The following is a 26050-nucleotide window of genomic DNA, read 5'->3' as shown; positions in this document are numbered from 1 at the left end:
CTGCCCGGCCTCATCCCCTGCACGCCGAGTGTCGCTGCCCGGGTGCCCCCCGCACGGCCACGCTGCCTGCGGTCCCGTCCTTCCCCGGTGACACGAGCTCCTCTGCAGCGCCCGGGAGCCCGTCACTCTGCTCGCCGGTGGCCAGGGCTCACCCGCTGATCACAGCGCAGCGAGCTGCCTCCCGCGCATCGCTGGCCACCCACTGATCTCTCCAGTACAGTCTATCCTGGTAAATTCGTGACTCACCACGGAAAAGCTGAGACCTAAAGCAGTGCTCAAGCCAACTCTCCCTTCTCCTAGGCAGTAAGGCTTTGCTTGGCTCTTGCTAGTGACGCTGAGCCAGGACTGCTGCTAGACAGCAAGGAGTGGATTCGACTCTCTCGGCACAGTAAGGACCCCGATACCGAGTTAGCACAGTCTAGCTTTACACATCATTAGATGACAGCTGTTTCCCAGTTACTTTTCATCTGAATAAGTGAAAATTAAGAAGTTGTCCTGGCCATGGCAAGCACAGGTCTAGTGGCTGCAAGACATTAGTTTAGAGAACAGCGTTTTCCTCAAAGTGATAGCAAATGTATGACAGGCAAGCAGACTGCAATCCTTCAGTCACAGCCCAGTTCCTGCGGTATTTACATGGCAAAGATGCTTATGTCATGGGTTACACCAGAGGTAAGAGGGCCATGACAAAACGTGCACACATAGAGCCCTGCCTGCTTCACTAGCCTGTCCATTCACTGCTGGCTTCCTCACAGTCACAAGAAACCCTGCAAACAAAAAAACAAGCAATCAAAACCACAGTTCCTTTAAATCCACTATAATTCTACTCTGTTGACATATAATTACTGATTATAGGCATGTAACCACTGACATGTAATCACTAATTACCTCTAGATACACCACCTGGTTTTGCTATAGATCTTCAGCGTACTCTCCTGAAGCTGTGGGCAGGGAGGTTGGAAGCAATACTGCTTCAGGTCTGCGGTGGTTGATTAGGTCAAGTGCAACACCATGGAAACAAGGAAATCTCAGCTTAACCCTCAAAGTCCTGTTCAGGAATAAAAGCAGGCACAGAGAGGAGTAGCTGGTGATCCCTGGGACAGGCTGGAATGAGAGGGAATCACAATACAATCGTCATGTCAAAGAGCAGGGTAAGCAGAACCTGATCACAGTCTGTAAGTGCCAATATGGGGGTGCAGATACTTGATGCAGGAGGCCCCTGAAGCTCATGGATGGATGTGTATGAGGGGTCTATTGCTGGAACCTGAAGTCGAGCACATTTAGAGGAGATATGGGATGCCCATTTTTAACAGCAAGGGTAGGATTCTGATTTAGGCCCTTACTGTGCCTCTCATACTCCCCAGCACTAAAAGTGTAGATCAGATGGTTTTCTGAAAGATATACAGAGGTGAGATGGAGAACCCCTTGACATGCAGAGTAGCCTGGAGGATCACAGAGGTCTGTTCTGACCTTCTAACCTACTATGTCCAACAGTTCAGAAACTGGCCTTCCCTAATTGATGCAGACAGCAGTCACAGAATCACAGAATCATCTCGGTTGGAAAAGACCTTGAAGATCATCGAGTCCAACCATTAACCTCACACTGATCATCCATCTCTGACCTCTGCCTCTCAAGGCGGGTATGACAAGCAGATTTGCCTGTCAAGTTTGGCTCTTTCACTCTTTTTTCTGTTTCTCCTTAACCTGACTTTCCCCGAGGCACATGAAATGCAGTGCTGGAGGCTGTCCTGACATTGCTGCAAGAATGAATCAGCAAAACAATCCTGTTTATCTGGCAGTCTCCTAAAACAGGACACCCCAGTAAATCAGGACAGCAGACTAAGAGAAGGCAGCTCTAACTTTGCATGAAACAAGATAATTCTGACTAACTTAATTGTTGCTACTTATTATGCATGTAATAAAGGATGCAGTTTTATCAAACCCTGTAGGAAGCAGATGGGATGAAGTCACTATTGTATCATATGCAGAGGGGGGTGCTTCCTGTTGGCAGTTTACTAGCTCATGCTCTGACACGTGGTATTTATTTGTGTTTACCAATAGATGCCCATGAAAATCACCTGACTAAAGAACTCCAGATATTCACCACTGATCCTGAAATTATCCACTGCTTGATAAAATCCAGCTGTAGTATTTAGCACTGTGATTCTGCTTCACTAACAGGCTAAAACAAAAGTGAGGGCTAGTGGATTTCACCTTGTTAGTGAGACAAGGGAAACACAACAAGATCTCAACCTCCTGGTCTAGGGAACAACCTCCAGTGGCACAGGCAACATTATGTGAACAGGAAGCCCCAATTTGGGACACACTTCACGCTTTTTTAATCCTTTTCTATTTTTATCATAGACAGAATGATGTTGCACAGAGCATCTGTGCCCAGACCTGGCACAGAAGTTTGCCAACAGAGGATGCAGAGGTTTTCCAATTAAAAAACTGCCTGCCAGCCTGACAAACAGAAAATAAACTAGCAAAATCATCAGAAAACACCCGGCAAAGAACAACGGTGCCTTGGCAGCAGCAGGCAAGATGACCTAATATGACTTCTCTGGCAATACCTTTGCTGTTTGAATGATTCAGTTGGCAATTTCAATTCCCCTTCAAACATTTAGAAGATAACAGTAAGCGGGCAGCCTCATGGGGAAAATGCTTCTGAAAGTTATACCGCACGTGGTGCTTCTCACTGGTTACTCAGCGGGTTGGGCAGTCGTGGCTGTAGCCCACGATTCCCCTGTGTAGGTACTAATGGGAAACCCAGCTGGTGATCTGGCAGCAGGTGATGAGAACAACAGAGGAAACCAACACGGGGCTGAGTGTGCGCAGTAAGAAAACGCCCATCCCAGACAGGGTGATTATGTCCCATCTTATTAAGTAATCCTTTTGCAGAAAGGGATTTGCCTAAAGACCATTTCCAAGAAGGCTTCCCCAGTGCCCCCATTCATAACTAGTGCAGTGCACCCTGTAACGTGACCGATTTCCATTTCTGAGTGCTGCTTAATAAAAGCAGTTCTTACTCAACTAGAAAGACACAGTCAAGTCAGACGTAAATTAGAAGCTTGCCACTACAAAATGTAATTTCCCATAAAATAAATGCTGCTGCCTAATCAGAATACTACCCTGTTTCTTTCTTCTTCTGGCAGGCTGGGCCCAGCTCCTGACCCCCAAGGGACAGGCGTCTCACTCTGGGGTCAGGATGCCAACGCAGCCCTCGAGCCGAGGAAAGGTGCTGCAGGGCTGACGCCTTGGTTCTGGCGGGTCCTGCGGCAGCACCCACGTACACGAGCTCAGACGCCCGCCAGCAGAACCTCCTGGGGCACAGCCATTCTGTGGGAACCCCTCCCTGATCTCTATCTCTCATCTACTCCACACAGACAAGTGAGAGGAGATCTGGTTTGCCAGCAGGATTTAAAGATGCACCACTCATGACTGTTTGCCTCAAAAGCATTTTTGTCAACCAGCATATAAACATGTGATTCAGAGAAAATAAAATGTGCTTAATTACAGGGGACAGACATTTTGTCATTGTATAATTAAAAGCTTCAAATCTGATCTGAGACATACGTATACAGAAATACAAATCATGCATTTTGCTGGGCTCAAAAGCAAGGCTATTGCAGCGAACACACAATGAACCCAGTCAGTTTTCATGGTATTCTTGAACTAGAGGCCTTACAACACCCAGCAAAAAGAATCTTAAAACTGAACGTCAACTTGAGAAATAAAATAAAGAATTACCTTTTATACAGTGAATAACTTCCATTAAAGGCCAGATTTTCAAGTCTTCACTGCTTAGGAGAGCCCCCGTACTCTTTTACTGGTGCAGATAACTTCAGTGCAACCATTTATGCAGCAAGGCACTAGGAAAGATAAACATCAGAATCAGGATTTGAGTAAATATTGCTATTAAAGTACAATGCTGAAACTTTTGCACATTTGCAGAACCAGACAAAGGCCAGGCCCTGTTCCAAGGAATTTTAATTCCCCATAAAGCTACACAACCATATGGAGAGGTCCCAACCAAAACAAGGGGTTCGCTTGAACGTCACCATGGTCAGTGCACAAAGCCACAGGGCAGTCTGCAGCCCAGGAGCATGCTTTTTGGCCCAGGAAAGGCTCACTTCCTCACTTGCCTTACTTGGCAACCGGTAGGCAGGGGCTCTGCTCGCTGTCTGAACTATTCTGGCCACCGGTTCTGAGATCAGCAGGTGTGTAAATTTTCCCCCTTGCTAGGGGCAGAGGGTGGCTGAGATGGTTTTCAGCTTCTGCTCAGTGGATCCCGCTTACAGCGGAGGAGGATAAATTCATTCAGGCTCAGGGAGCCCCTCAGGAAGGGGAAGTCCTCATGGGCTGCCACTCTGTGTGCTGGTGGTCTCGCTGCTAAGCACCCAGCTACGGAGGGAGAGCGTTTGCCAGGGGAGCTGTAGTAGGAGAAAACCACAAAACTCACTCATTCTGGCTATTTGGAGGGACACTTCCTTCCTTAGCTGCCAGGCACTGCTGAAAGGCGGCAGCAAAGGCTGCGGGGCTCTGCCCCCGGCGCCGCCCCAGTCAGGCGAGCAGTGGGGCTCTGGCGCAGGCACGAAGCCCATGGTGGTAAATGCTGTGAACCACAAAGCCAGGGCAGCTGCTTATTAAAGTTATGCAAGATTGAGAGAATAAACAAATGTAACCCTCTCCGGTGTTGCCTTTGAGAAAGTAAGGGTAGACACTGACCGGTGTTTTACTCTGCTGTGTAACACAGTGTGGTTCAGGTAACTCACCCAAGTTGGCTGACACCCGATGTTCATATTCAGTGGATCCTCTCTTCTCCTAAACCCCCAGACCTGAATAATGAGTCACAAACTCAAGGTCCTGTAGATGGTTCCACTTAGGTGGAGAAAAAAGGAACAGAGTTAATGACACTGGTACAAGCCCAGCCACAAAAGCAGACTGTTTCGCAGAGTGCAAAAGGAAGGAAACAATCCCAAACTGTTTCCTCCCTCATAACTTCAGCCCTCTGTCAGCCGGTGGCCACAGACTCCCTCTCCGGGCATAATCACAGGGTCATTGTTCTCCCCGATGGGTCAGGCTCCACGTGAATTCTTCCTTAAGTGAGAACCACTAGTCCTTGGAGGACTGGCAGAGACAATGGCACTGCTTTGTTTTCACAAAAAAGGTCGAAAAAAGCGTAACTGGCAACATCTTGTAACACTAATACGCAGTGTGAGAAATTACTTGACGGGATGTTGAGCCCAGGTCCTATGTACACTTGCCCTATATAAAGAAATGGGCACTTGGAAAAAAAATTTTAAGTCAGAACCCAGTTTCGCTCTGTGTGATGGTTTTCACAGGCTGGTGCTCAGTTATGGAGCCACAGGCAGGCTCGAGGTTCAGCCTTGGCTGCCCTCCGGCCTCCTCCGCTTTTGGATGAGGCCGCGAGTTCTCCGAGCAGCACCTTAAATCAGCCGTTACACGGCGCCTGCTCCTGCCATTGTGTCCGGCGGGGTCTGTGTGACAGGAACACGCCTGCACACGCGTGTGAAGCCTTCGTGTGCCTGACGCCGCCCGTGTCTAGCGGGGCCGTTTGCGGGACCCGGGGCCTGTCTGGGGCCTGTGGCCCGAGCGGGACCCCAGACACCCCACCCGCCCGGGGACGGACGCCCCTCCGCTGGCAGCGCCCCGTTACCTGCCGGGGCAGGACCGGGCCCGCAAGGCTGAGAACAGCGCCCGGCCAGGCCGGCACCGGGCTGCCCTCGGAGCCTCCCTGCCGAGCCCCGGCTCTCGGTCCCCGAGAGGCTCCCGCGGCCGACGCCGGTGGCCGGGACCGCCCCGCCGCGGAGCCCCCGCCAGCCCCTGCCCGCCCCGTCGGTGCGGCCCGCCCCGCCCGGTCCCGCCCCGTCCCGTCGGTGCGGCTGCGGCCCGTCCCGCCCGGTCCCGCCCCGTCGGTGCGGCGCGGCGGGGCTGGCGGCGGGGATGGCGGCGGGCGGGCGGCGGGGCGGCGAGGAGCTGCCGGTGTACCTGGCGCGGCCGGGCGCGGCGGCGGTGCCCCGGCAGAAGCGCGGGGGCCTCTTCTGCAGCGTCGAGGGCGCCTTCGAGAGCAAGACCCTGGACTTCGGGGCGCTGCGCGTCGGGCAGCGCCGAGCCCCGCCGTCCCCCCGGCCCGGCCCCGAGCCCGGGCCCGGCCCCGAGCCCGGCCCGGCCGCCGGCAGCGACCTCCGCGCCGCCTCCGACGAGGAGCGGCTGCAGGACCCGGCCCCCGCGGACAAGGTAGGGGCCGGGGGGGTGCGGGGGGGGGGTCGCTGCCCCCGGGCGCCGTCCGGCCGCCGATCGCCTCCGGGGCTGGTCGCTGTGCGGGGGGGCCGGGGGGGGCGTCGGGCCCGGCCGGTTCTCCGGGGCGCGGGCAGCCGCGGGCGGGCACCCCCGGGGCAGCCAGACCCTGACCGCCGGGCGGGGGGTTCGCGCCGCGTTACGGGAGCGGCGGGGCCGAGCGTTCAGCGGCCGCTGCGGTTGCTCTGCATGCTCGGACGAAAGAACGCCAGCCCCCCCGCCCTAAAAAGTGAGTTTGGGGAGTTGTGACTCCGAATCAGGCGGAATTTTACCTCAGGCTGGCGCGGGGCGGCCCCTCGCCCGGGGTCCCGCGGGGGGTCCCGGCTGGGCCCGAGCGCGGTAACGTCGGTTCGGCCGGATCCGCCTCGGGGCTGGTCCCGCCAGGTGCGTCTGGCGGAAAGGAGTTAATGGCGGGCGGGGATTCCTCAGCTGGGCCTCGGGGGAGGGCAGGGGGGAGGCCAGAGCCGGGCTGTCGGGCGAGGGGTGCGTTTGGGGCTCAGTTCTGTAGAAGATAGTTGTCTTAAGGGCACTGGTTTTCAAGGGCGAACAGGGCAAATTAATAACCCCCCGTTTTTAAAAATGGAAGCAAAAATCACCGCAGTAAGTAGCGAGCCTGCAGCGTGGCCTGAAGGAGTGGGGCGGTTGTCTCGGGTCCTGCAGAGGCCTCAGCTGATGCCCAGAGCGTGAACCCCGGTAACGCGCAGACTGCGCAGGCCGGGCCCGGCGGGCAGAGCCGGGCCTTGGCCTCTCTTGGTTTTGGGGAAAAGCATCAGCCCGCCCTTAGTGTCCGCTGCCTTCTGTAGGAACCTCTAGCTGGGCATTGGGTCACTTTGAGGTTCCTTCATTGCACTTTAATTTCTTCAGCCTCTGCTTCTTGGTTTCTTATCGGCACACTATTTGGTTCCTCTCTTTGAGCTTTGCTCCTTTACAGCCCGTCTTACAAAGTCAGGAACAAAATTAACATTATTCCTGCCAGTACCCACCCTGTCTGTATGTTTTGAGTAGCAGCTGCAGAACTGACCACTGCATTAACGATTTTATGCGGCTTCATGTTGGAAAAGAAGCAGCAACTCACAACAGCCGGTCTGCAGGCTTTGCTGTGAGCTTTTCCTTTAGCTGTACCAAAAGTTTGAAATATTGTTCACTTTTAAGGTCTTACATAGACCCTTATCACTGGAGTTTTGTAGCAGAGGTTTTCCTTCAACACCCCCCCTCTTCCTGATGATTTCCACTCTGAGATTTCTGCCTCTGAGACCTTCCACCCAACAGGCATCAGCAACCAAACCCTTTCAATCTGCATGTCTTGCCTAAGGAGGTGGGAAGCTTCATTGTACGTGTTCTTGTGCACACACAGCTAGAAGGAGCCCTGTGACTGGGTGCTACAATTCCCCGTTCGGGAGCATCCCGGAGCCCTGCGACAGTCCAGCGGGAAGTGCATCCTGAGGCACACGGTGTCACCCAGGCAGCTTGTGTTGAACTTTGCAGATTCAGAGCACACAAAGGCTCTTTTGACAGGGCAAATCGAATTTCTTTGAAAAATTTCACAGATTAAGAAACAAAGAGAGAGGTTAAATCATCTGCCCTTGGCCAAGCAACTTGTTTATTAAGGAGAGCTGAAAATGAGAGACTTGCCTGTGCACAGGGCACAGACAGAGATATATCTCCTAATTTTTGCAGTGAACAGTTTCTTGGAAGTACAATAGACCAACACACCTGTTGTTGTTGTTGTTGTTGTAATGGCATTCATTGCCATTAGCACACCAGCATTTCTGCAGGACAGCTGCAGTGTGTAACATAAAATGTGATGCCATACAACCTGCCAGTGTGATATGGGCCCAGGTAGATGTTTCAGCCTCACTTTGCTTTAGCACAAAGTCTGTTGGAAGGACAAAAACTGAGTCAGGACACAGTGAGCCCTAGTGACACTCAGCGAGGGATACGGCTGAGAGCTGTGAGGTGCCATACCTTTGTTTCATCAGCAGGGACTGGAGCTTTGCCCGTTAATTGAGGGAGAAGGACAGTGACGGGTGGTTGGGGCAGGGGCTGCTGGAGGAGGCCCTGGCTGCGCAGGCTCCTGCCTGCCTGCGCGGGCAGATGGCTGTCCTGAGCTCGGCCACATCCAATGCAGTGCCCCGTCCTGGTGCGGGACTCATGCGAACAAGAGATGCTCTTGCTCTTTGCTAAAAGCAGGAGGCCCCTTTCGCTGGTACGAGGGTCGGCTGCAGCAAGGGTAGTTATTGCAGAACACTTGAGATTTGGAGGAACAGTGTTGGGGGGCCAGATTCTGCTCTGCTCTAGGCAATTTGCAGAGACCTTATTTAATAAGAGCTACTGAACTTGGTGCAGGTTTCTGTCAGAAGAAACAGAAGCCCGCATTCTGCCTATGTGGACTCTATCCCTGTGAAGTTTTCCGTGAGAGCTGCTGTGCCTTTTGTCTAACCAGAGTGGATTACGCTTGCTTTACTATAATGAAGGCAAAGAGAATTTCTCTGTAGGTTGCAGACAACACCCTCTGAATTCCTGTGGTGAGGATGTTCACCGAGGGCTAGGAATGTATGAATAGGTACCGGAGAGCTGCAGTGCTGGGCATCTGTGGAGGCAGCGTGGCTTTGAGGAGCGGGGAAGGAGCTTTACACTCTGTGCCTGGGACAAAGGTAAACCAGGAGCCTGTGGCAGCCTCCTCCATGCAGCTCCTCGCTGCTCGGCCGTGCAGACCCTGCTTTGCCATCCTCGGGTGTGGTGGCACGGGCGGGAGCACTCAGCTTGTTACGCTCACCCCGAGACGTTTTGTCTCGTCCCACTGCGTGGTTCTGCAGTGAAGTCGTCATTTCCAAGGCAACTGGCTGTGCTCCCACAAACACGGGATTGCAGCCTCACCGCAGGCTGGGGCAGCTCCCTCAGCCCGGCGAGGAGGAGGAGGAGGCGGCTCCTGCCCTTTGCAGGAGCCAGGAGCGTGAGGGAACGTTCTGGGCAGCAAAAGCAGGCGAGGGGTCCGTCCCCTCCAGGAGATGTGCTGGAGCCCGTCCTGGGCTCCACTGGCGTGGCCGGTGTCACACGTGCCCCCTCGTGCCCAGCCGTGTGACACCGTGCAGCCTCAGTTTGTGACGGGTCCGGGAGGGACGCGCGGGGCTGCCTCAGGTGTAGAAGGAGGCTTGAGCTAACTCGATCCTCTCTTGGTTTTTCTTTTTCTAACACTTGTAAAATGTGCTGTGACTTCAGCATTCAGCTTTTTTGTTTCCATTGCCAGTAATTTATAGCAGAAGCACCAAGCCAGCTGCAGCCTTTCCCTTAGCAGTGAACTTAGCGTGATCTAAAAGTTGCAGTTGTGCGCTGTCTTGTAGCACAGATTAAAATCTTGCTTTTGTGGAAGAGATCATAAAGCACTTTGATAGCATTAATTCATAACCTCAGTATCACCCGTTCAGCAGAGAGCTCAGGTTTTTGTTTTGGTTTTAACTTTTTTTAAGAGAAGGATTTGGAGTTACATTATTTCTGGTGTTTCTACAAACAACAAGAACAAACCCAAGCCACTGAAGTAGTTCCTAAAACGAAAATACAGCAGTGAAACCTATATTATAATTCACGGAGTCTGATGATAGATACGCTGATCTTTACTGAAAAAAATCCTGCACATTTTTGTTTGTGTTTTTTAAGAAATCTGATGCCTGAAGCACAACAATAAGAGGTCAGTTCTTTGGCTGTTCATGCTGGGATACAGATTATTGCCAGCAGTTATGCAAAACTGCAAAGTTTGATAGACTACCCCCCCGCCCCGTGTAAGAAGACTCGATTAGATTTTGTGGGAGCTATGCAGCAGGGCTAGTGCTGTAAAGAAATTAGGGATTCAGCTGAAAAGTTCCCGCTTGCTGCAAAGAGCTTTTGTTTTACCAAAAAACTCACCCTCAGATGGAAATAGAGGTATCCCACTACCTTGTGGCAACAGCCCTTGGTTTCCTTCTGTCCTCGTTCTGAGCTCTGGGTGGCCGCGGCTCTGCTGGCCCTGGTGTCATGGGTGGTGGGGTCAGAGCAGGGGCATAGGGGGTACCAGCCCCCCGCCTCCGTGAGGCACCGTGACGGCGGCGTGACGGCGCGCTGAGCTTGCACCACTGGGGCTGTGGAAGGACATTGCAAGTTGTTATTCTGGGTGATACGTTCTTGAAAACCTGAGGCTTTTCCCAGGAGAATGTAGGTCTTCTGGGAACTTTTATGCAGAAAAGAAACTAGGTTTTGCAGCCAGGTGTAAGAAAAGGGGTTGGCTGATGGCTCAGTCATGCGCTGGTCCAGCCTGTTCTCAGCCTCCTTGAAGCAGATCTCTCTCCTGACAAGGCAGGGGCCCTGGGCGGGCTGGCTGGCACCGCCTCCAAGAGGAGAATTTTTGCTGGTGCCTTTCTGTTGTGTTATGACCCCAGGACGTGCAGCGTTTAGAGGGATTCTGACCTGGTGGTCTACGAGGGGCTCATGTGCAGGGCAAGGAGGTCTTTTCTGTGCCTGTGATAGGGGTTTATAATGCTCTTTACCTTTGCAAAGTGATACCCCAAAAGACTCTTTATTTAAATTGAAAAACCAGTGATATTTTTTCTCCACATTTAACAACTAGTAACAGATCCCAGCCACGGCACATTTTATGGGAGCAGTGGGACATCACCAAGCATGCCATGAGGTGCACTGTACTTAGCAACAGCCCGTTGCAGCAGGTAGGAGAGGTGATGCTTCTTCTAATACTGTATATATTTTTTGAGGTTATTAGAAAACACAGCAAGACCTGCACCTGCTGCTGCATCAGGAAAAGTCTGTTTTCACGAGTAGCTTCCAGAGTAGCTGAGGCTGCTTCTCCCTGACCACAGACCAGCAGTGGCTGGCTCAGTGCTCTGGTGAGGGGTGCCACCAGAAGAACACCTGCAGCAGGACATGGCGTCAGCGAAGCAGCAGCTTCTCTCCTCTGAAGTGGTTCTGGGCTGTGAAGCCCAGCAGGGTACGAGGGGCCTCTGTCCCTGCCAAGCTGCTGGCTTTGGGGTGAGAAACAAAGGGCTGGTGTCCAGGCGCCTGTTGTCCTGCCAGGGCTGTCACGGAGGTGTCGCCGGGAGCCTCCTAGCAGGTACCATTCAATCGACAAACATACCTTGGGAGCCAAACAAGCTACATGGGCCACATGGACTTTTCTTGTTCTCACACATTTGTGTGACTTCTGAGATGCCCATTTTAGGAAAGAAAGGAAAACAATGAAAAGTTCTGAGAAGCAGCTAAACATTTTGAGATTTGCAAGGCAAGACTCACTGCTTTCTCACTTGGAAGAGGCTTTGTTGTGTTGGGAACTCCTCTAAGCATTTTTTATGAACATAGTTGAAAGTGTCAAACACAAATTTCAGTAGGTTTAAATTGAAATGAAACATTGTGGTTTGGCTGCAGCAAAATACTTGGCTCCATCCAAAATAATATTTTCCTTTTCTTTTTATCTTAGATGTCACTACCTCCAGCAGGCCAGAACAACCCTAGCTCTGCCTGCCCACAGCGTGGGAAGAGGGTTTGTCTCCTGTACGTGCCAGGCGTGCCACTGGCAAGGTGGACCAAGCTTTTGGGGCTTTCCTTTCCTAACAGGTGGTGTCTTGCTGGCAGCTGCCAAGACATGGGTCCTCTGGGAGGATTCAGCAGGGTCCTGGGTTTGTCCTGAGCAGCTTTCCCGTGTCAGCGGGCTGCTCGGCTCCTCTCACAGGGGAGGGTGAGCAGGGTGCTTGCTGCGCTGTTGCGGAAGGGTCTTGCTTGTGGTCCCACCGAAGTCCCACAGCAGCCGGTCGGGCCGGAGGCTGGTGGCCAGCACCTGCTGCCCTGGGCACGTGGATCAGGGCAGCCCAGAGGAGGCTGAGCCCTTGTGTGTGAAGGGGGGACCTTGAAATGGTCCTGACCCTGCGCACACTCTGTCAGCTGCACTGCCAGCACCGCAGTGGGAACTTGCAGATGGACCAGGTGGGTGCAGCTCCGTGGGAAAATTGCGTGGGGCTTAGAGGGGGTGTGTGTGAATTTAGTGCAAAGCTGTATGCATCTGTGTTAGAAACAACTCTTCTCCAGTATCACCAGTGACCTGGAAGGAGAGGTACAGCATGTGGCAGTGATGTTGTGAATGCTACCTGGGGAGGAATAATCCTGACGTGGTCTTGAGGGCTCAGAGACATGAGCCGGGAATGACAAAAAGAGATTCAGGTCTGAAAAGTGCAAGCAAACATTGCTAGAGACTGTAAAATGTAGATGCCATTGCAAATGGTGTCAAAATAAGGAGGTTTCATGATGAAACCCAGAAAAGTCGTTTCATATGTGTGGCCTGCTCTTCGGAGATGGTCTGAGCGAGGGCAAAGCTGGTCACTGACAGTCAGCCCTGATCCCGAGGAAGACCATGGTAGAGACCAGCTAGAGCTGCGTTTGCTCTGTCACTTCATTTCAGGTGAAAGCTTTCCGAACACCGACCCCTTCCATCCTCACCTTTGCAAAGAGGTGGAAAGCAGAGGCGGTTGGTTTTTCTGCTGGGGAACAGTTGCTATGGATGGCTGGAGGAAATGGGAGGAAGAAACAAAAAACCAAACATGCCTGCAGCCTTCCTGGAGACAGGGCTGAGAAGCTGGAAAATGTGGCTGGACCTTGGCTTGTTCAGCTGGGCTGGCTCGCGACTGTGGGCTGGATCCAGCAGCATCTTTCCCATCGCTCTGCTGGGAACAGCCGAGCCCCATTGTACAACACATGGATTTGGATCCGTAACGGATGTTTCCTGAGGGGCAGAAGGGACGGAGCTGCCACCATCAGATGCAGCACATGCTCTGATCCCGTGTGGGAGAGGAGCTGACCCACCGTCACAGCTGCACTTATCCTGTATGTGTCGTGAGTCAGGATCTGTTCCTGGGTGGGGTTTGGGTCTGTCAGTAGTTTACAGCATCTGGTTTTCTCTGGGATGTAAAATAGATGATGCTTCCAGGGAGCTGAGCCAGCATGCTGGCGGGAGCCAACCCCAGCCGGGTACCTGCGGTTTTAGAGATGCCTGTGGAGAGGGGAGCTCTCCTTAGTCTGGCTTTTGCCAGCTAGAGAAAGGGTGCCCGTGTGCTCCCCATGTCTGCTGGCCAGGGGTGTCAGACCTCTCGCAGGGGATGCAGTGAGGTCTTGATGTCCCTGGACTCACTTTTTTCGCGGGGTTCTTTGCCGTGACAGCACAGCAGCCTGCAGCAGGGCCTCTGCTCGTGGCTGAGGACTAAAAGAGTTATTTCTGAACATTCTTTTGGAGGCCTGGATCACCACCTGCTTGGCCAAGAGCCTCCGTGTCTTGGCGTTGCTGGGACGATCCTGTCCGGGTTGGGTGTCTTGTGTCCGTGGGGCTGCAGGGTGTGGCGGGGAAGGTGGCAGCAGGCCCCTCCGGCAGCTGTACCAGCCGTGGGTGCCAGAGGGCCTGGCCCTGCGGTCTGGTGACATCCTGCAGCAGGAGCACCTGTCAGCAGCCCCGCGCCGCTGGCACCGGGCATCTGCCGGCTAGGGGCTGGGCGGGGGAAGATGGTCCTGACCGGGAATGGAATGTCTCTTGGGGCACCCCTCATGTTCTCCTGCAGTTCTGGCTGTATGCTCCACTACTTCTGCTTCTTTACTGTAGTGCTGCTCTAATTTGGACCCTACTTCTGCACTCAGGTTTTATGCCCATGAGCCCTCGAGGCCATTTACAGACTCAGTTTTGCCACCAGGTACCCTCGAGTTCTGCCGGCCCAGCTGCCATGACCTTCTTGCTCTTGTGTTTCTCTCCCCTCCTTTTTTTTCCTGGTGAGCCTGGATTCATTCTGCTCCTCTCTGGGCTGTGCAGTTTCGCCAGCCCATCCTCGCAGCCGGGAGCTCTCCGTGTGCTTCCCACAGCCTGCCCTGCACCAGAGCCAAGGGGCTGCAGGGGGGGAAGCAGCTCCAGCCCCCCAGGAGACAGCAGTTTGTGAGTGTTTCCCATCGCCAGCCTGTCCGGGGGTGAGCAGCTCCCTTCATGCTAACCTTGCAGCCCGGGCAGTGAGGAGCTCTGGCAGAGCAGAAACCTGGGGGCTTGAGGGGGTGTGTGAGAGAAAGGCAGGAAATCATTAATGTACATATTGAGTAACAAAACTGGGACGTACAGGCTGCTCTGCTGGGCTCTCTGCATTTCCATCGTGCCTCTGAGGGGAGGATCTGGGGCTGGCAGGCGGGCAGTGTCTCACAGGCCGAGCAGAGGGACGGCGGCCGCGGCAGTGCCCGGCTCGCAGCCCGCTGGGCCGGCAGCTCCCAGCCCTGCCCTCGCGCAGGACGCTGTGCGACCCAGCCCTGGGGAAGGAAAAGCACCTGCCGAGCCACCCAAATCAAGGGCACATCATGACTCTGGAGGATCAGGCTGCAATTGAATTAATCGGCCTTGAAGCAGCAGTCACTTGTATACACATATTAGCGTATTCCGTTTGACATGTTTGGTTTCGACCTCATTTATTTCTGGCAAAGAGAAGAAACAGCTTCTCCCTTGCCTGGACACCTCCTCTGCGTGCATTTGGGGAGCAGGAGCTGTTTGGGGGCGTGAGGGTCCCTGCGCTGGTGCAGGGATGGGTTGGTAGCAGTGCGGGGAGCACCTCCAGAGGTGGTGGAAATGAGGGATCTGGTCACTCCTGAAGCCAGCTGGAGTCGCTGTGGGCTCCTGATGGCCAAGGGCAATCCCTTCTGGGGACATCTGCTTTGTCAGAGCCTTTGTTATGTTCCATGAGGCATCATCTCAGATGAGGATTTTGTGGATGGCATCACCTGTCACCTCAGTCCAAAGGAGGAAGAAAGGAATGGTCCTGAATAAGGCTGCTACAAATTCTGTCTTGAACAATTACCCACTCTAATGTCAGTCTGGACAGGTGATTGAAATCAGGTGGTAATCCAGCTGGAGCTGCAGTAATGCCTGCTGCTTTTAACCTAATGGTTCCTTGAAAATGTGAAATGCTGACCTAGAAGTTTAGTTTGTTTCGGGCCATACATCTGCTGATTTCCCTCCTTGTTTCCACTGACAAGGCCCCAATGTATCTTCTAGCCAGGAGAAAACTCAGCAGAGTTGCTTCACTGTGGAAAATCGTGTGTCCCTGCCCACCACCTGCCTCGTCTCCTGCTGCCTCCTGGCAGACCTCACGTGTGTCCGGCACAAGCAGCTGAGTTTTGGATTCCTTCCCATTCATGTCTGCTCCAGAGTGGGAGTTTGAAGGGCCACAGAGCTCCGTGTTGCCTCTGGGAGATGGTGTGGACGGTGGGAATGGTGTGAAAGTCAGTGTAGTTGTGTTTCTCAGTAACAGAGCCAGTGGGCTCTCTTCCCAGTTTCCTCCAGCTCTGGCTCTTAAGTTGAACGTGAGAGATTGGGAGAGCTGGAGCCAACAGCACTGAGTAGCGTGACTGTCAAACGCTCGTGAGCACTCATCGCTTGGGGCTGGACTCCCCACAGAAGTTGGGGTGACCCCATGGATCTCGATGCGAAGGGGACAGAGAGTGTGGAGGGAGAGCCACAGCTCTGGGTCAGCAACTCCCCTGCTCCAGGGGCATGCACAAGCACAGGAACAGCTTCTTTGAAGTTTGTGTGGCGGAAGTTCCCGGTGCGCCTGGGTAGGAGCGTGTACCCAGCCTTGAGGCCCCGCGTCCTGCTGGGGGTTCCGTCTGGAGGGGGTGCACCAGCTGTGCTGCTCAGCCCCTTGGACTTGCTGTGTTCCCGTGTAGGTCAGCCCCTGGAACTCATCTGCTAGGAGAGGAGAGGGGGTGGTTTTATGCAAAAAATACATATGGGGAGGAGGAGACTGTGCGCGTGGGGTCGGGCTGTCCTTACAGCTCTGCTGAGCACTGTGACATTGGAGCTGTGATTATTCCCTATACCCGGGTTGTGCCTGTCCACAAGGGCCATTGGTTGCAGACGTGTAGGGCTGGTGGGATCTGCTTTCATCCTTCACGCTAGAGCTAGGTCAGCGGCTTCCTGGTCTTTAAGGCAGGTGCTGAGGCTCTGGCACACCACAGCCAGAGCTGGGTTTGTTCTGGTGACAGAGTCCTTGCAGCAGCACCTGCCCTCTGCTCCGTGTTGACACTGCTGGTGTTCCTCGCTGTGCTCCCGTCACCCACCATGGCCATCCAAAACTGCCTGGTGCCCTCATCCCTGTGGGTGTTTCTGAGGAGGGTATGAGTAAGAGTATTGCCAGTTTTAAATAACTTTCAAGTTGACCTTGCTTCTTGTTGAGGATGTTTCGAAGCGTGTGAGTAACACCTCACTGACTGCACCTGGAAGAGGTCCTATGGAAAAAAGAAATCTTTTTCCATTTTGAATATTTTGGGCCCAGGGAAGCAGGTTTTACTGTGTATTTGTGTGAGTGTCACATAGCAACCAGGAGGAAAAGCACATCTCTTCAAAAGAAGGATCTGAAGTTGTCCAGCATCCATGGGGCTGATGCAGGCTCAGCTCTTCAAACTGTCCACGTTCTGCATCTGTCTGCATTGTCATTTAGCTGTTATTAACTAATTAACTGCTGCTCCAGACAAAGTAACGTGGTACCACCCAGCATAGGGACACCCTTCAACTTTCTGGAAAACGGGTGAGTGAAATTTCAGCAAGTTTGGTGATAGGGCTCAAGGGTCTTTCTCACGCCCGGCCCCAGCCAGTCTGATTTCAGCAGAGACCAGGGCCTGTTCCTGAGGCATCGCAGCGTCGTGGCAAGGGGCCGTATCTCTTCCCCACGCGCTCCCTGGTTGCAGAGGGTCCAGCACTGCTTCCCCGCTCCCTTCCCGGTGCTCGCAGACACCTCCCTGCCCACGGACCCACGCGGGAGGGGGAAGCTTCCAGCCCGTCTCTTGCCGACTGCTGGGGTGCTGCAGCTCGTGGGCAGGGAGCTGCGGGGAGGGAGGCGGGCGTCCAGCGGGGCCAAGCAGCCCATGCAGGTCTGCAGATGCCCTCATAGTCCTGGCAGTAAGAAGTAGGTTATTGAGAAGCTGCTGACTATCACTTTAAGCTGGTGAAAGCTTCTTGGGTTTAGAGTAAATATGTATCTAGTAAAACTTTCTAAGATCTTCAGCGGCAGCACACAGGGAGTAACAGACTCAGGGAGTAATGAAAGCTTTGGGCTGGGTTACTGAGCCAGTGGGGACATCAAAGGTTGTGGTAAGGGAGGGCTGCCATGCTGATCTGTGCTTAGTCCTCCAGCAAGGGGAACGCATGATTAGCACCACTGAGCATGCCCCCCCGCTGAACCCCGCGGCAGAGCACGCGTCAGGCCACGCTGCCATCACCCGCTCCTCCGAGCCAGGGCTGGCTGCGGCGCCGGGGCTCTGCCGGGGAGGGGGCTCTGGCCCTGCGGTGCCCGTGAGCAGCGTCCCTGAGGCCTGCAAATGGCGTCGGGCGCTGGTTGGGAAGGCCGCCGAGGGCAGGGTGGGTGCTGCTCACCTGGGGCAGATGGCTTCGGCGGGAGCTGTGCGTGGGGTGATGGCAGTGCCAGGCCTGGCTAGTGGAGGACGCGCCAGCGGCCACTGCCCGGCAGCAGGAGCTGTGGGAAGATCTCGCTGGTGGATTCAGAGCTCTGCGCGTCTGAGGGGCCACAGCCGGACGGGGGGAGAGCGAGATCCAGGCCCGGCCGCGGCTCTGCGGCCCTGCCGGCAGCACTGCGGGTCCCGCTGGGCGGGAGCGGGCGGACGAGCCCTTCCCGTGGCAGCACGGCTCCGGTGCTGGCTGGCAGTGGGGCCCCGGGCCCAGCACCGCCTGAGTCAGCGCACGCTCCGTACTGGTAACCAGTTCCACGGCTTAAACCTTCCTGCCGAGGTCGCAGCTGAGGAGATACAGGAGTTGTTAGGGCTGCCAGCACTCGTGGTGGACACAAGATTCCCCAAGTTAGATGTGTACGGCATTTTGCTATTTTTTGAATGTTTCCAATTCTTGTGCTCGTGACAGGAAGTTTAACGCGATGCAGATGCACTCTGGCGGTACCAAGTAACCCATTCTTTTAGAAATCTCTTTCATTTTTACTGGCTGTTGTTACATGGAAAAGTTTCAGCTTGCCGGGCTCCCGGCTGCCGTCAGCGGGGGGAAGCCTGGGGCTCGGGGTGGCCGCGGAGGGGCCGGTGCCCGGAGGCTGGGCTCTGCCCGGTGCTGGCTACCGGGGGACAGTGTCGGGGGGGGCAGCACCTCGTACCGGTGCCCAGCACCCAGCGTGTGGAGGGTGACGAGCCCTGCTCGGTGTCGGGGAGTTGTGCACGGGGAGCGGTGCCCGGTACCTGATACCCGGCGTGCGGGCAGACGTGGGTGGTGCCCGGTACCCGATGCTGGGTGCACCGGGAGCTGTGCCCGGAGCCCGGTATCTGGTACCTGCCGCACCGGGGGTGCTGCCCGGAGCCCGATACCCAGTACCCGGTGCCCCGGGAGCGGTTGCCGGTCCCTGACGCCCGGTGCCGGGGCGCCCCCTGGCGGGCGCGGGCGGCGCTGTGGGCGGGGCGGGGCGGGGCGGTCGGTCCCCGGTTGTCACGGCGGGCGCGGGTTCGCCTTTGTGCGGAGCCGGCGCGGAGGAGAGCGCGGGCGGGCCGGGCGGTGCCATGTCGTACCAGGGCAAGAAGAACATCCCGCGCATCACGGTGGGTGCCGCGGGCGGGGCGGGGGGCGCTGCCGGTACCGGTGAGCCCGGGACGGGCGAGACCGCGCCCCGGCGGGCTCGGCCCTGGCTGGAGCTCCGGCGGCGGCCGGTGCCCGGCGGTACCCGCTCCCCGGGCGCTGCCCAACTGCCCTCTCCCCATCCCGGAGCATCCCGGCCGGGAGCGGGCGCGGGGACCGGCCCGGAGAGCCCACGGCACCGGCGGGCATCCCTCCGGGCGGGGCCGGGAGCGGGTCCCCGGTGTCCCGGGGCGGGGGGGCGGGTGCCCGGGCCGGTGCCACCCGCCCGTCCCGGTCTGTCCTCCTGCGGTGCCGCCTCAGGTGCGGCGGCCCCGGTGGCTGCCGCCGGCGGGGAGGGGGCCGGTGCCATGTCTCCCTCGAAGGCGCAGGGACCCCTGGTCCCCCCAGTGCCACCGTGCCCCAGCGCTGGGCGCTCCCGCTGGGATCCAGCGCCTCTCCCCGGGGGAGGCTGCCCAGGGCGTTCTCCTGGAAAGCCGTCGGGTCTTTCATCTTGTTGGCGGCGTTCCGCTGGCTTTGTGTGGCGCCAGGTTCTCCCCCGAGGGCAGCTTCGGCCCCCGGGAGAAAAAGGAAAAACAAAGCACTTGAGCTTCATTATTCTTTCCAGTGTACAGATGCGAACAGAACGCTCCCAAAGAAGCACAAAGGTCATTAACCGCTGTAAAGAGAAATTCCTTTGTCAGCCCAGACCCAGTGGCTTTAATCAGCAATGTCACCCCTTCGCTCTCTTGTCTTCTCTCTACCCTTAGACCACCATGGCGGCAGCAGCGTTACTGCTGCAGGTGGGATTCCTCCCATTCTCTGGGGCTTTTTCTGCAGAGACCTTCACGATACACTTTACCCACATGCAGGGCTTGTTCCTGCTCCTGTGGGATCCAGCAGGATCTTTCTCACCCCAGTGGTAGCAAAATCTCACCAGTTGCTTTACTTCTGCCTATTCAATGCTCTCCTCAGCCTGCTGAAGCTGCAGATGCTGCGGGTGTGGTGCCCGTGGAGGTGATGTTACAGGTAGCTCTCTCCTCTGACTTCTGCAGCTTGGTGGCCACTCTCTGGGACTCGCTTGCCTCGTTCTGCAGCGTTACCGTGTCCTGGCTGGGGTGGAGGAGGCTGCTCTGGAATTCTGGTCAGGACACCCATTGTTTCCTGACCCCATGCTCTGGGGCCAAGGGGGGCAATGGAGTGAAGTCAGGTGTTGGGTGATAACTGTTTTAATGGTATGGCAGAAAGAAAATCCCAGCTACAGTGTCTCCTCTAGAACAAAGCTGTCTTCTGTCACTGAACAGAAGAACAGCTGAACTTCTGTCCCCTTCTGCAGACCGTGCCCCCCCTGGGCATTGTTTTGATTGTTTATTCCTCCTTCATAGATCTCTGCCCCAGAATCTTTTCTTGTATGTCAGGACACACGCTGACTTCTGGGGACAGCAGATTGTTAACGAAGCTGCACTTGTTAGGCGAGACTTTTGGGACTGCATTGTGCCACTGGGATATAGGATATCTGGGAGACCTCTCAGGCATCTCGGGCATCACAGCTGGGGGAGGTCTGAAGCGTGAGTGTACAGCACACGGTGCTGGCAGTGACTGTGCTGGTAGCACTGAGCGGTGGCAGCCTGCAGGTGAGGGCAGCGCTGCCATCCTCCCTTCTGTCAACTGAGCAATAGGAGGTTTGGCTTTTGTGAAGGATTTATTGGAATTTTGAGTATTGTTGCTTCCTGACAGCTCTTGTTTAAACTGTCTAGTGTGATTCTGGAGATGCACAAACACTCCCTCTTGGTTCCTCTCATGCTCAACAGTGCTGCGGTCAGAATTCATAGTTAGTTTCTGACAATAACGTCTGAAAAGCCACAGTTTGCCTGTTGTATCTGTTTGCAGCAATTTCTGGTCTTTTCTAGGACAGCCATTTTAGCGGAGAAGCCAGGAGCATGAGTGAGGGGTGTGTGTGTTTGTGTGCGATGAATTGCTGTGGGAATTATTCCCAACCTGAATTATAAAAGCCTGATCAAAAGCTATGTGTGACTGTGTGACAGGTGAGGCCGCAGCCACTGAGGGAGGACTGGGAAGCGTGGGCATGTCTGTTGGTTGCAATGTGGAGGAAACATGGGGAGGTTAACCAAGTCTTTTGGCTTTCTCAGTGATTGCTTCATCAGCTTGGTATGGAAGTGTTGCTCTTCACAGGTTGTGCGCAGTGGATCAGAGACCAGTAAATGTAGTATTGCTTTCCAGATGTGTGCTGATGGTGTGATGCCCAGCTCAGAAGAACAGTAATTTTGAACCTTGTGTGTCTATTGAGAGATTTTTTTATTGGTTCCTTTTCTTTGGTTGTTTGGAGATACGATTAAAATACTTCCCCTCCTGCTGTCCCCACAGTACGTTTTCCTGTTCTGCAGAAAGAGGTGGAAGACTGAAGTGGTGAAATACCTTGCCCCACTTTCACAAATTAACTATTGGCAGAGCTGTTGGTTGAATCAAAATCACCCAGTCTTTGTGCTTTGGTCACAAAAGCCTTTCCTATCCCAGGTAGACTGGAATTCCCGTGTTTTTTCTTGGTGTGGGCCATGCCCATCCCATTCAGCTACGCTGTCGCAGCCCACCAGCACCACCTCTGTGTGTCTCTGACACCTCTAAAGACAATGAAGCCTGCACCGGGACAGCTGCTGTGCTGTGTCAGGTGCGAATGGGGAGAAAAGCCTCAGCTACAGATTAGACAGGTTTTGGTAAATTGGCAGCTGTCAGTCTGGCGGTTCTTGCCATGCCCGCAGGCTGCGGGCAGGTGCTGGGTGTAGCTGGGGGCTGGTGTCTATCCTGGTGACTCCAGCCAGGGGTTCTTCCCTGCTGTCGTGTGGTACGTTAGTAAGGAGACATCCAGGTACTGATGAAACACCATTGCAATTAGTGTCTCTTCTTTCATGAGGGAGAGAGCAGTAAAGCCATACACCTGCTCCCATGCTACCCTAATTATGCCCTTGTGCTTTGTTAACAAGGTGAGCACTATTCTTGGCTGGGTTCAGCAGCATTCTGGAAGCTGCTGCCTCTTTCTCTGCAGCATCACGCTGAGGGATGTTAAAAGACCCCCTGCTATTCCGGGATCTCAGGTGACAGGATGATGCTTTAGAGCATCGGGAGCAGCGCGTGGCCGTGAGGGAACAGGTAATGGTTTTGGAAGCTTGACCCCAAGTGCCAACAGGTGGGAAACAGGGAGTGTTCAGCAGAAAGGCTTCCGGGCAGGGCAGGGGTGGTGGGGGCTGTTTTGGCAAAGCTGTGCTGGAAGGTGCGGCCAGGCTGCCTCGTGGAGCAGGTCCTGTGCCTGCAGCGATGGTGCTGCGAGAGGCACCGCACCGGTGACGGACGGGCTGTCGCTGCGGGCGCCGAGACTCCCCGAGACACAGTCCGAGGTGGGGCCGGGGCCGGCGAGCCCGGCAGGTCAGTGCCAGCCGCCGGGAGAGCTGTGCCCAGCCATGCTCTGCGGGGCACCTTCCGCAGGGCAGGGAGCACCTTCCCTGGGCACGCTCGTCCCGTCCCGTGGCACGAGGGAAGGTGCTCCCAGCCCTGCCTCCGCCGCTCCTGCCGCAGGAGGGTTTTTCCGTGCGCCAACAATGGCTGATGACACAGCCCGACACTGGCTGGCGGGGAGACGTGGTGGGTGTGGAGACGCACAAACGAGCCCTGGCAGGGGGAACAGTGCATTTATTGTAATCTGAGGCTGCTCTGGCAGCGTGTGCAGCAGAAGCCTATTAAGTCAGACTTGTTTCCTCGTAACTGCCTCGTTCTCTTCCTTTCTTGCTCCTTTTAATGTCTGGGTGCACTCCTGAATGATGCCAGAGCCTGTAGATGTGGTGTCATTTGGATTTTACTTATTTATTATTTTTTTATCTCGTAGCTGGTGGGTAGGCGCCGATGCAGGCCTCCCCTCCCCGGCGGGCACAGGGGGTGTCTGGCAGGCGGGCTCGGGGCAGGCCCCGAGGCGGTGCCCGGTCCCCTGAATGAACGAACGCCTTGTTCATGCTCCAGCCATTGTGGACCTCATGATTTTGTGCACTAACAGACTTAGCACTGAGCAGCCCTTCACATCTGCCACAGAATGACCATTTGTGTTTGTGGACAGGCATATTTTCTGAGTTCATATTAACAGTTTATTCAATAATTGTCAAGTGCTGCAGTCCCCTACCCCCGTGCCGCCCGCGCCCGTCTCCCTTTGCTTTCCCTTGTCCGACGCACGGGGCGGGCAGGCCAGCATCAGTGTTTGCTGGTGCTCCCACACTCTAGTGAGAACAAACGCCAGGACCTTTGGGAAAGCAGGTTGGGGAGATTTAAAGGGTGTGGGCAAGACAGAAAAATGGAGGCCCAGTTGTGTTATTGGATCTGGGCAGGCAGACTCTTTTTTTCTCATTGTGTGAGGTAAAGCCCAGGAGGGTCTGCCAGGGCATAGGGAATGGGTTATGTATGAGAAACTATGTGCCGTTGACTGAAATATAAACCAAGAATATTCTTCCCTCTGTTTCAAACTGTGGCCCTGATTCTTCCATAGCTGATGCCTGATACTGTTGCTTGGTAGTTTTTATCTACATTTCTTGTACTGTTGCTTAAATACTCAACATCTGCATCTATGGGAGCCATGGCTCAGCTGCTTGCCCCCAGTACTGACAGGCTATAAGCAACTTTGCTCTTTTAGGGGCTTCTGAACTTAAAATTGCGGTATTGTTAGTGACATGAATATTGGATAGACCAAGAGGAAGGATGGGTGCCCTGTGCTGGGGGAGGAGGAGGGCCAGTGGCTCATCAACAGCATTTGTTTGTGCCGGGGCCCTCAGCCCCGACGCGGAGCATCATCTGGCCTGTGCCCGGCCTGAGAACCTGGGACGCCTGGGCCAGCACACACGTGGCTGTCCTGCCTCGCTGTACCTGAGGAAAAGAGCTGCAAGTGGGAGGTGGCACTGGCCCCCCAGGTCACTAGTCAGTGGCCCCTGGGTCGCTAGTCAAGGCCGGTAGCTTCACGTGCAGGTTGTGCTCTGTTAAAGCCACAGTTCAAAGGAGCTGTGCAGGGCGGTCTGTGACCCGCAACGTGCCTTGGCCTCCAGACCCCCACTTAGCCAGCAGAGTTCTGCTGGACCTCTGCACCGACGCGTTGGAGAAGGGGACCTGGCGCCAGGTCTGGTGTCGGGGAGGACGGTGGGTGGGATGGGAGCAGGGGAGCAGCTCAGCCGTGCACTTTTCCTGGTGGGAGTCGAGGCTCCTGGTCGGCGTTAGGCTGTGCTGAGCGGCGAAGGTCAGTCCCCCTTGCTGGGGTTGTACGGCCGTGGGAAGGCCCCTGCCTGGGAAGCGAGGGGAGACGGCGGCTCTTCCCCCTGCGCCAGCGCCGAGCTGCAGCCGGGGTTGAGAGCGCCGTGCAGTCTGATCCTTTCCCCACCCAGTTTCTTTGTCTCGACTGCGTGTGAGATGAGATTGCTGTAAAAACGCACACAGGTCTTGGGGCTTTGGTGGCTGCGAGCTGCAGGGACACGGGGGGTTCTCTCCCATCCTTCTGTTGCCAGGGAGGAAGCAGCAAATTACCACTGCTGTGGTGATACTTCCAGAAATCGCCCCAGGGGCGGCAGATGAACAAACCCAGTTCCCTGTAGAGGAATTAATTGTGCAGGAGCCTCACGGGGTGAGGCTGGCGCGTGAGCCCTGCTGAAGGCTCCAGTCAGCCGTGGGCCAGGCTCAGGCCGGGGAAGGGGGGTGCATTCACACGCCAAAACCTGGGCTGTGGGCACCAGGGTGAGCGGAGAGGAGTAAGGGGAGCCTGAGAGCTGGAGGGTTGTTGGAGGCGTTTCAAGCCGTCGGGAGGACTGTGTATTTTTGGAGCAGCACAGTCAGCTTATGTCACCCGGATGCATGGCAGCCGTGTGCGAGGTGGGGCTGTTTGCCCCCGTACTGCCTGCAGCTGGTGCTTGGGCTTGCGCAGGTGGAGGCAGAAGAGTAGGACCTCAGCCATCCCAGCTCCTCAGGACAAGGGCTGTTCCCCGCAGGACAGTGTCTGTGTGGGCTTGCCCAAGTCCAAAAGCATGAACACAGGACGAGGTGAGAGCAGTTCTGGTCTGGGTGCTCCTCCGCTGCCCAGCTGCGCCCCTGTGGAGGAGGCTGCCGGCTGCTTGGGTCAGTAGAAAGGAGAACAGAGGAGGTGGTAAATGTGGAGGCAGGAAGGCAGTTCAGTGTCTCCTGGGTCTTGTGTAGACCTGTGGCACTGAGAAATGCCTCGGGACTACCCCAGGCACTGCAGGGGAGGGACAGACTCCAGCAGCAGATGCGTCATCTTCAGGACTGCCTGTCCTGTTGGGGGTCTGCAAGGTGGTAACAGATGAGAGAGGTATAAATTGTCTTCTTTAACACAACCTATTTTGCTTGATATTTGGATAAGATTTAAGGATGTGCCCTCAGTAACAAGCTCGCTCTGAATGCTGGTGTGTGGCTTGTGCTGCCTGCAGATTTGTGTGCGTAAGGACCTGGTGTAGGGAGCTTTGACTTCTCTGTATATTTTATGCAGGCAGGTTTGCCGTGTCCCAGTGACTCTCCTTTGTACTCATTCTGCCTCAGTGGTGTTTCTGGCAGCGCCTGTTCCATTCAGAGACAGCCCTATGAGTTTTTTCAGTCCTTGCTCTTGTCCCACTGTTTCGAGTGTGGGTACGGATGGGCACTCTGCGACGTCGGTGAGCTGTCTGGTGTGGTGGGAGAGCACCCAGGAGGGCACCGCGCTGGCGTGGGTGTCAGCTGCTGACAGCTGTGTCCTTCCCTTCACAGAGTGATCGTCTCCTTATTAAGGGAGGGAGAATAGTCAACGATGACCAGTCATTCTATGCTGACATTTACATGGAGGATGGCCTCATAAAGTAAGTATGGGACTTCTCTTACCTCCGTCTCCCCATCTCCAGGTTGAGTGGTTGTTGACTTTTGTGGGTGTGGTCTGTACCCAACTTGCCAGCCAGTAAAAGCTGATAGCCCACCCTGTTAGAGGCTCAGCTCTCTGCAGCGTGTGAGCCCCTATGGGATTGTCTGATGTGTTTATGGAGTAGCTCCAGTGATGGAACTGCAGTTGGGCTGGTGACTTCGTGGTACAGCATCCATTGTCCG

General features: G+C 55.2%; 1 protein-coding gene and 1 long non-coding RNA gene across 3 annotated transcripts in view; one reads left to right on the top strand and one right to left on the bottom strand.

The window, feature by feature from the left end:
- Positions 1-993: 993 nt before the first annotated feature.
- On the bottom strand, positions 994-4872 carry LOC141965206 (uncharacterized). Its single transcript, XR_012634435.1, has 3 exons — positions 4773-4872; positions 3748-3869; positions 994-1101 (listed from the first exon to the last, which is right to left on the bottom strand). It is a non-coding gene; the product is annotated as an uncharacterized LOC141965206 (long non-coding RNA).
- Positions 4873-5952: 1080 nt separating this feature from the next.
- The window catches only part of DPYSL3 (dihydropyrimidinase like 3), a 33856-nt gene continuing 13758 nt past the window's right edge, over positions 5953-26050 (top strand). Inside the window, exons 1-2 of one of the 2 annotated variants that reach the window (XM_074916444.1) lie at positions 5953-6258; positions 25721-25809. In XM_074916444.1, coding sequence (XP_074772545.1) covers positions 5965-6258; positions 25721-25809 — 383 coding nt within the window. In that variant the 5' untranslated portion in view covers positions 5953-5964. Of the gene's footprint in view, positions 6259-18789; positions 18916-25720; positions 25810-26050 lie in introns of those variants that run through there. The other variant, XM_074916445.1, reaches the window with a different exon arrangement.

Source organism: Athene noctua, chromosome 12 (assembly GCF_965140245.1).
Source record: "Athene noctua chromosome 12, bAthNoc1.hap1.1, whole genome shotgun sequence".
NCBI classification, from domain to species: Eukaryota; Metazoa; Chordata; class Aves; order Strigiformes; family Strigidae; genus Athene; species Athene noctua.
Note: the sequence above shows the minus strand (reverse complement) of the source record. Positions and strands in the feature narration are given on the sequence as shown.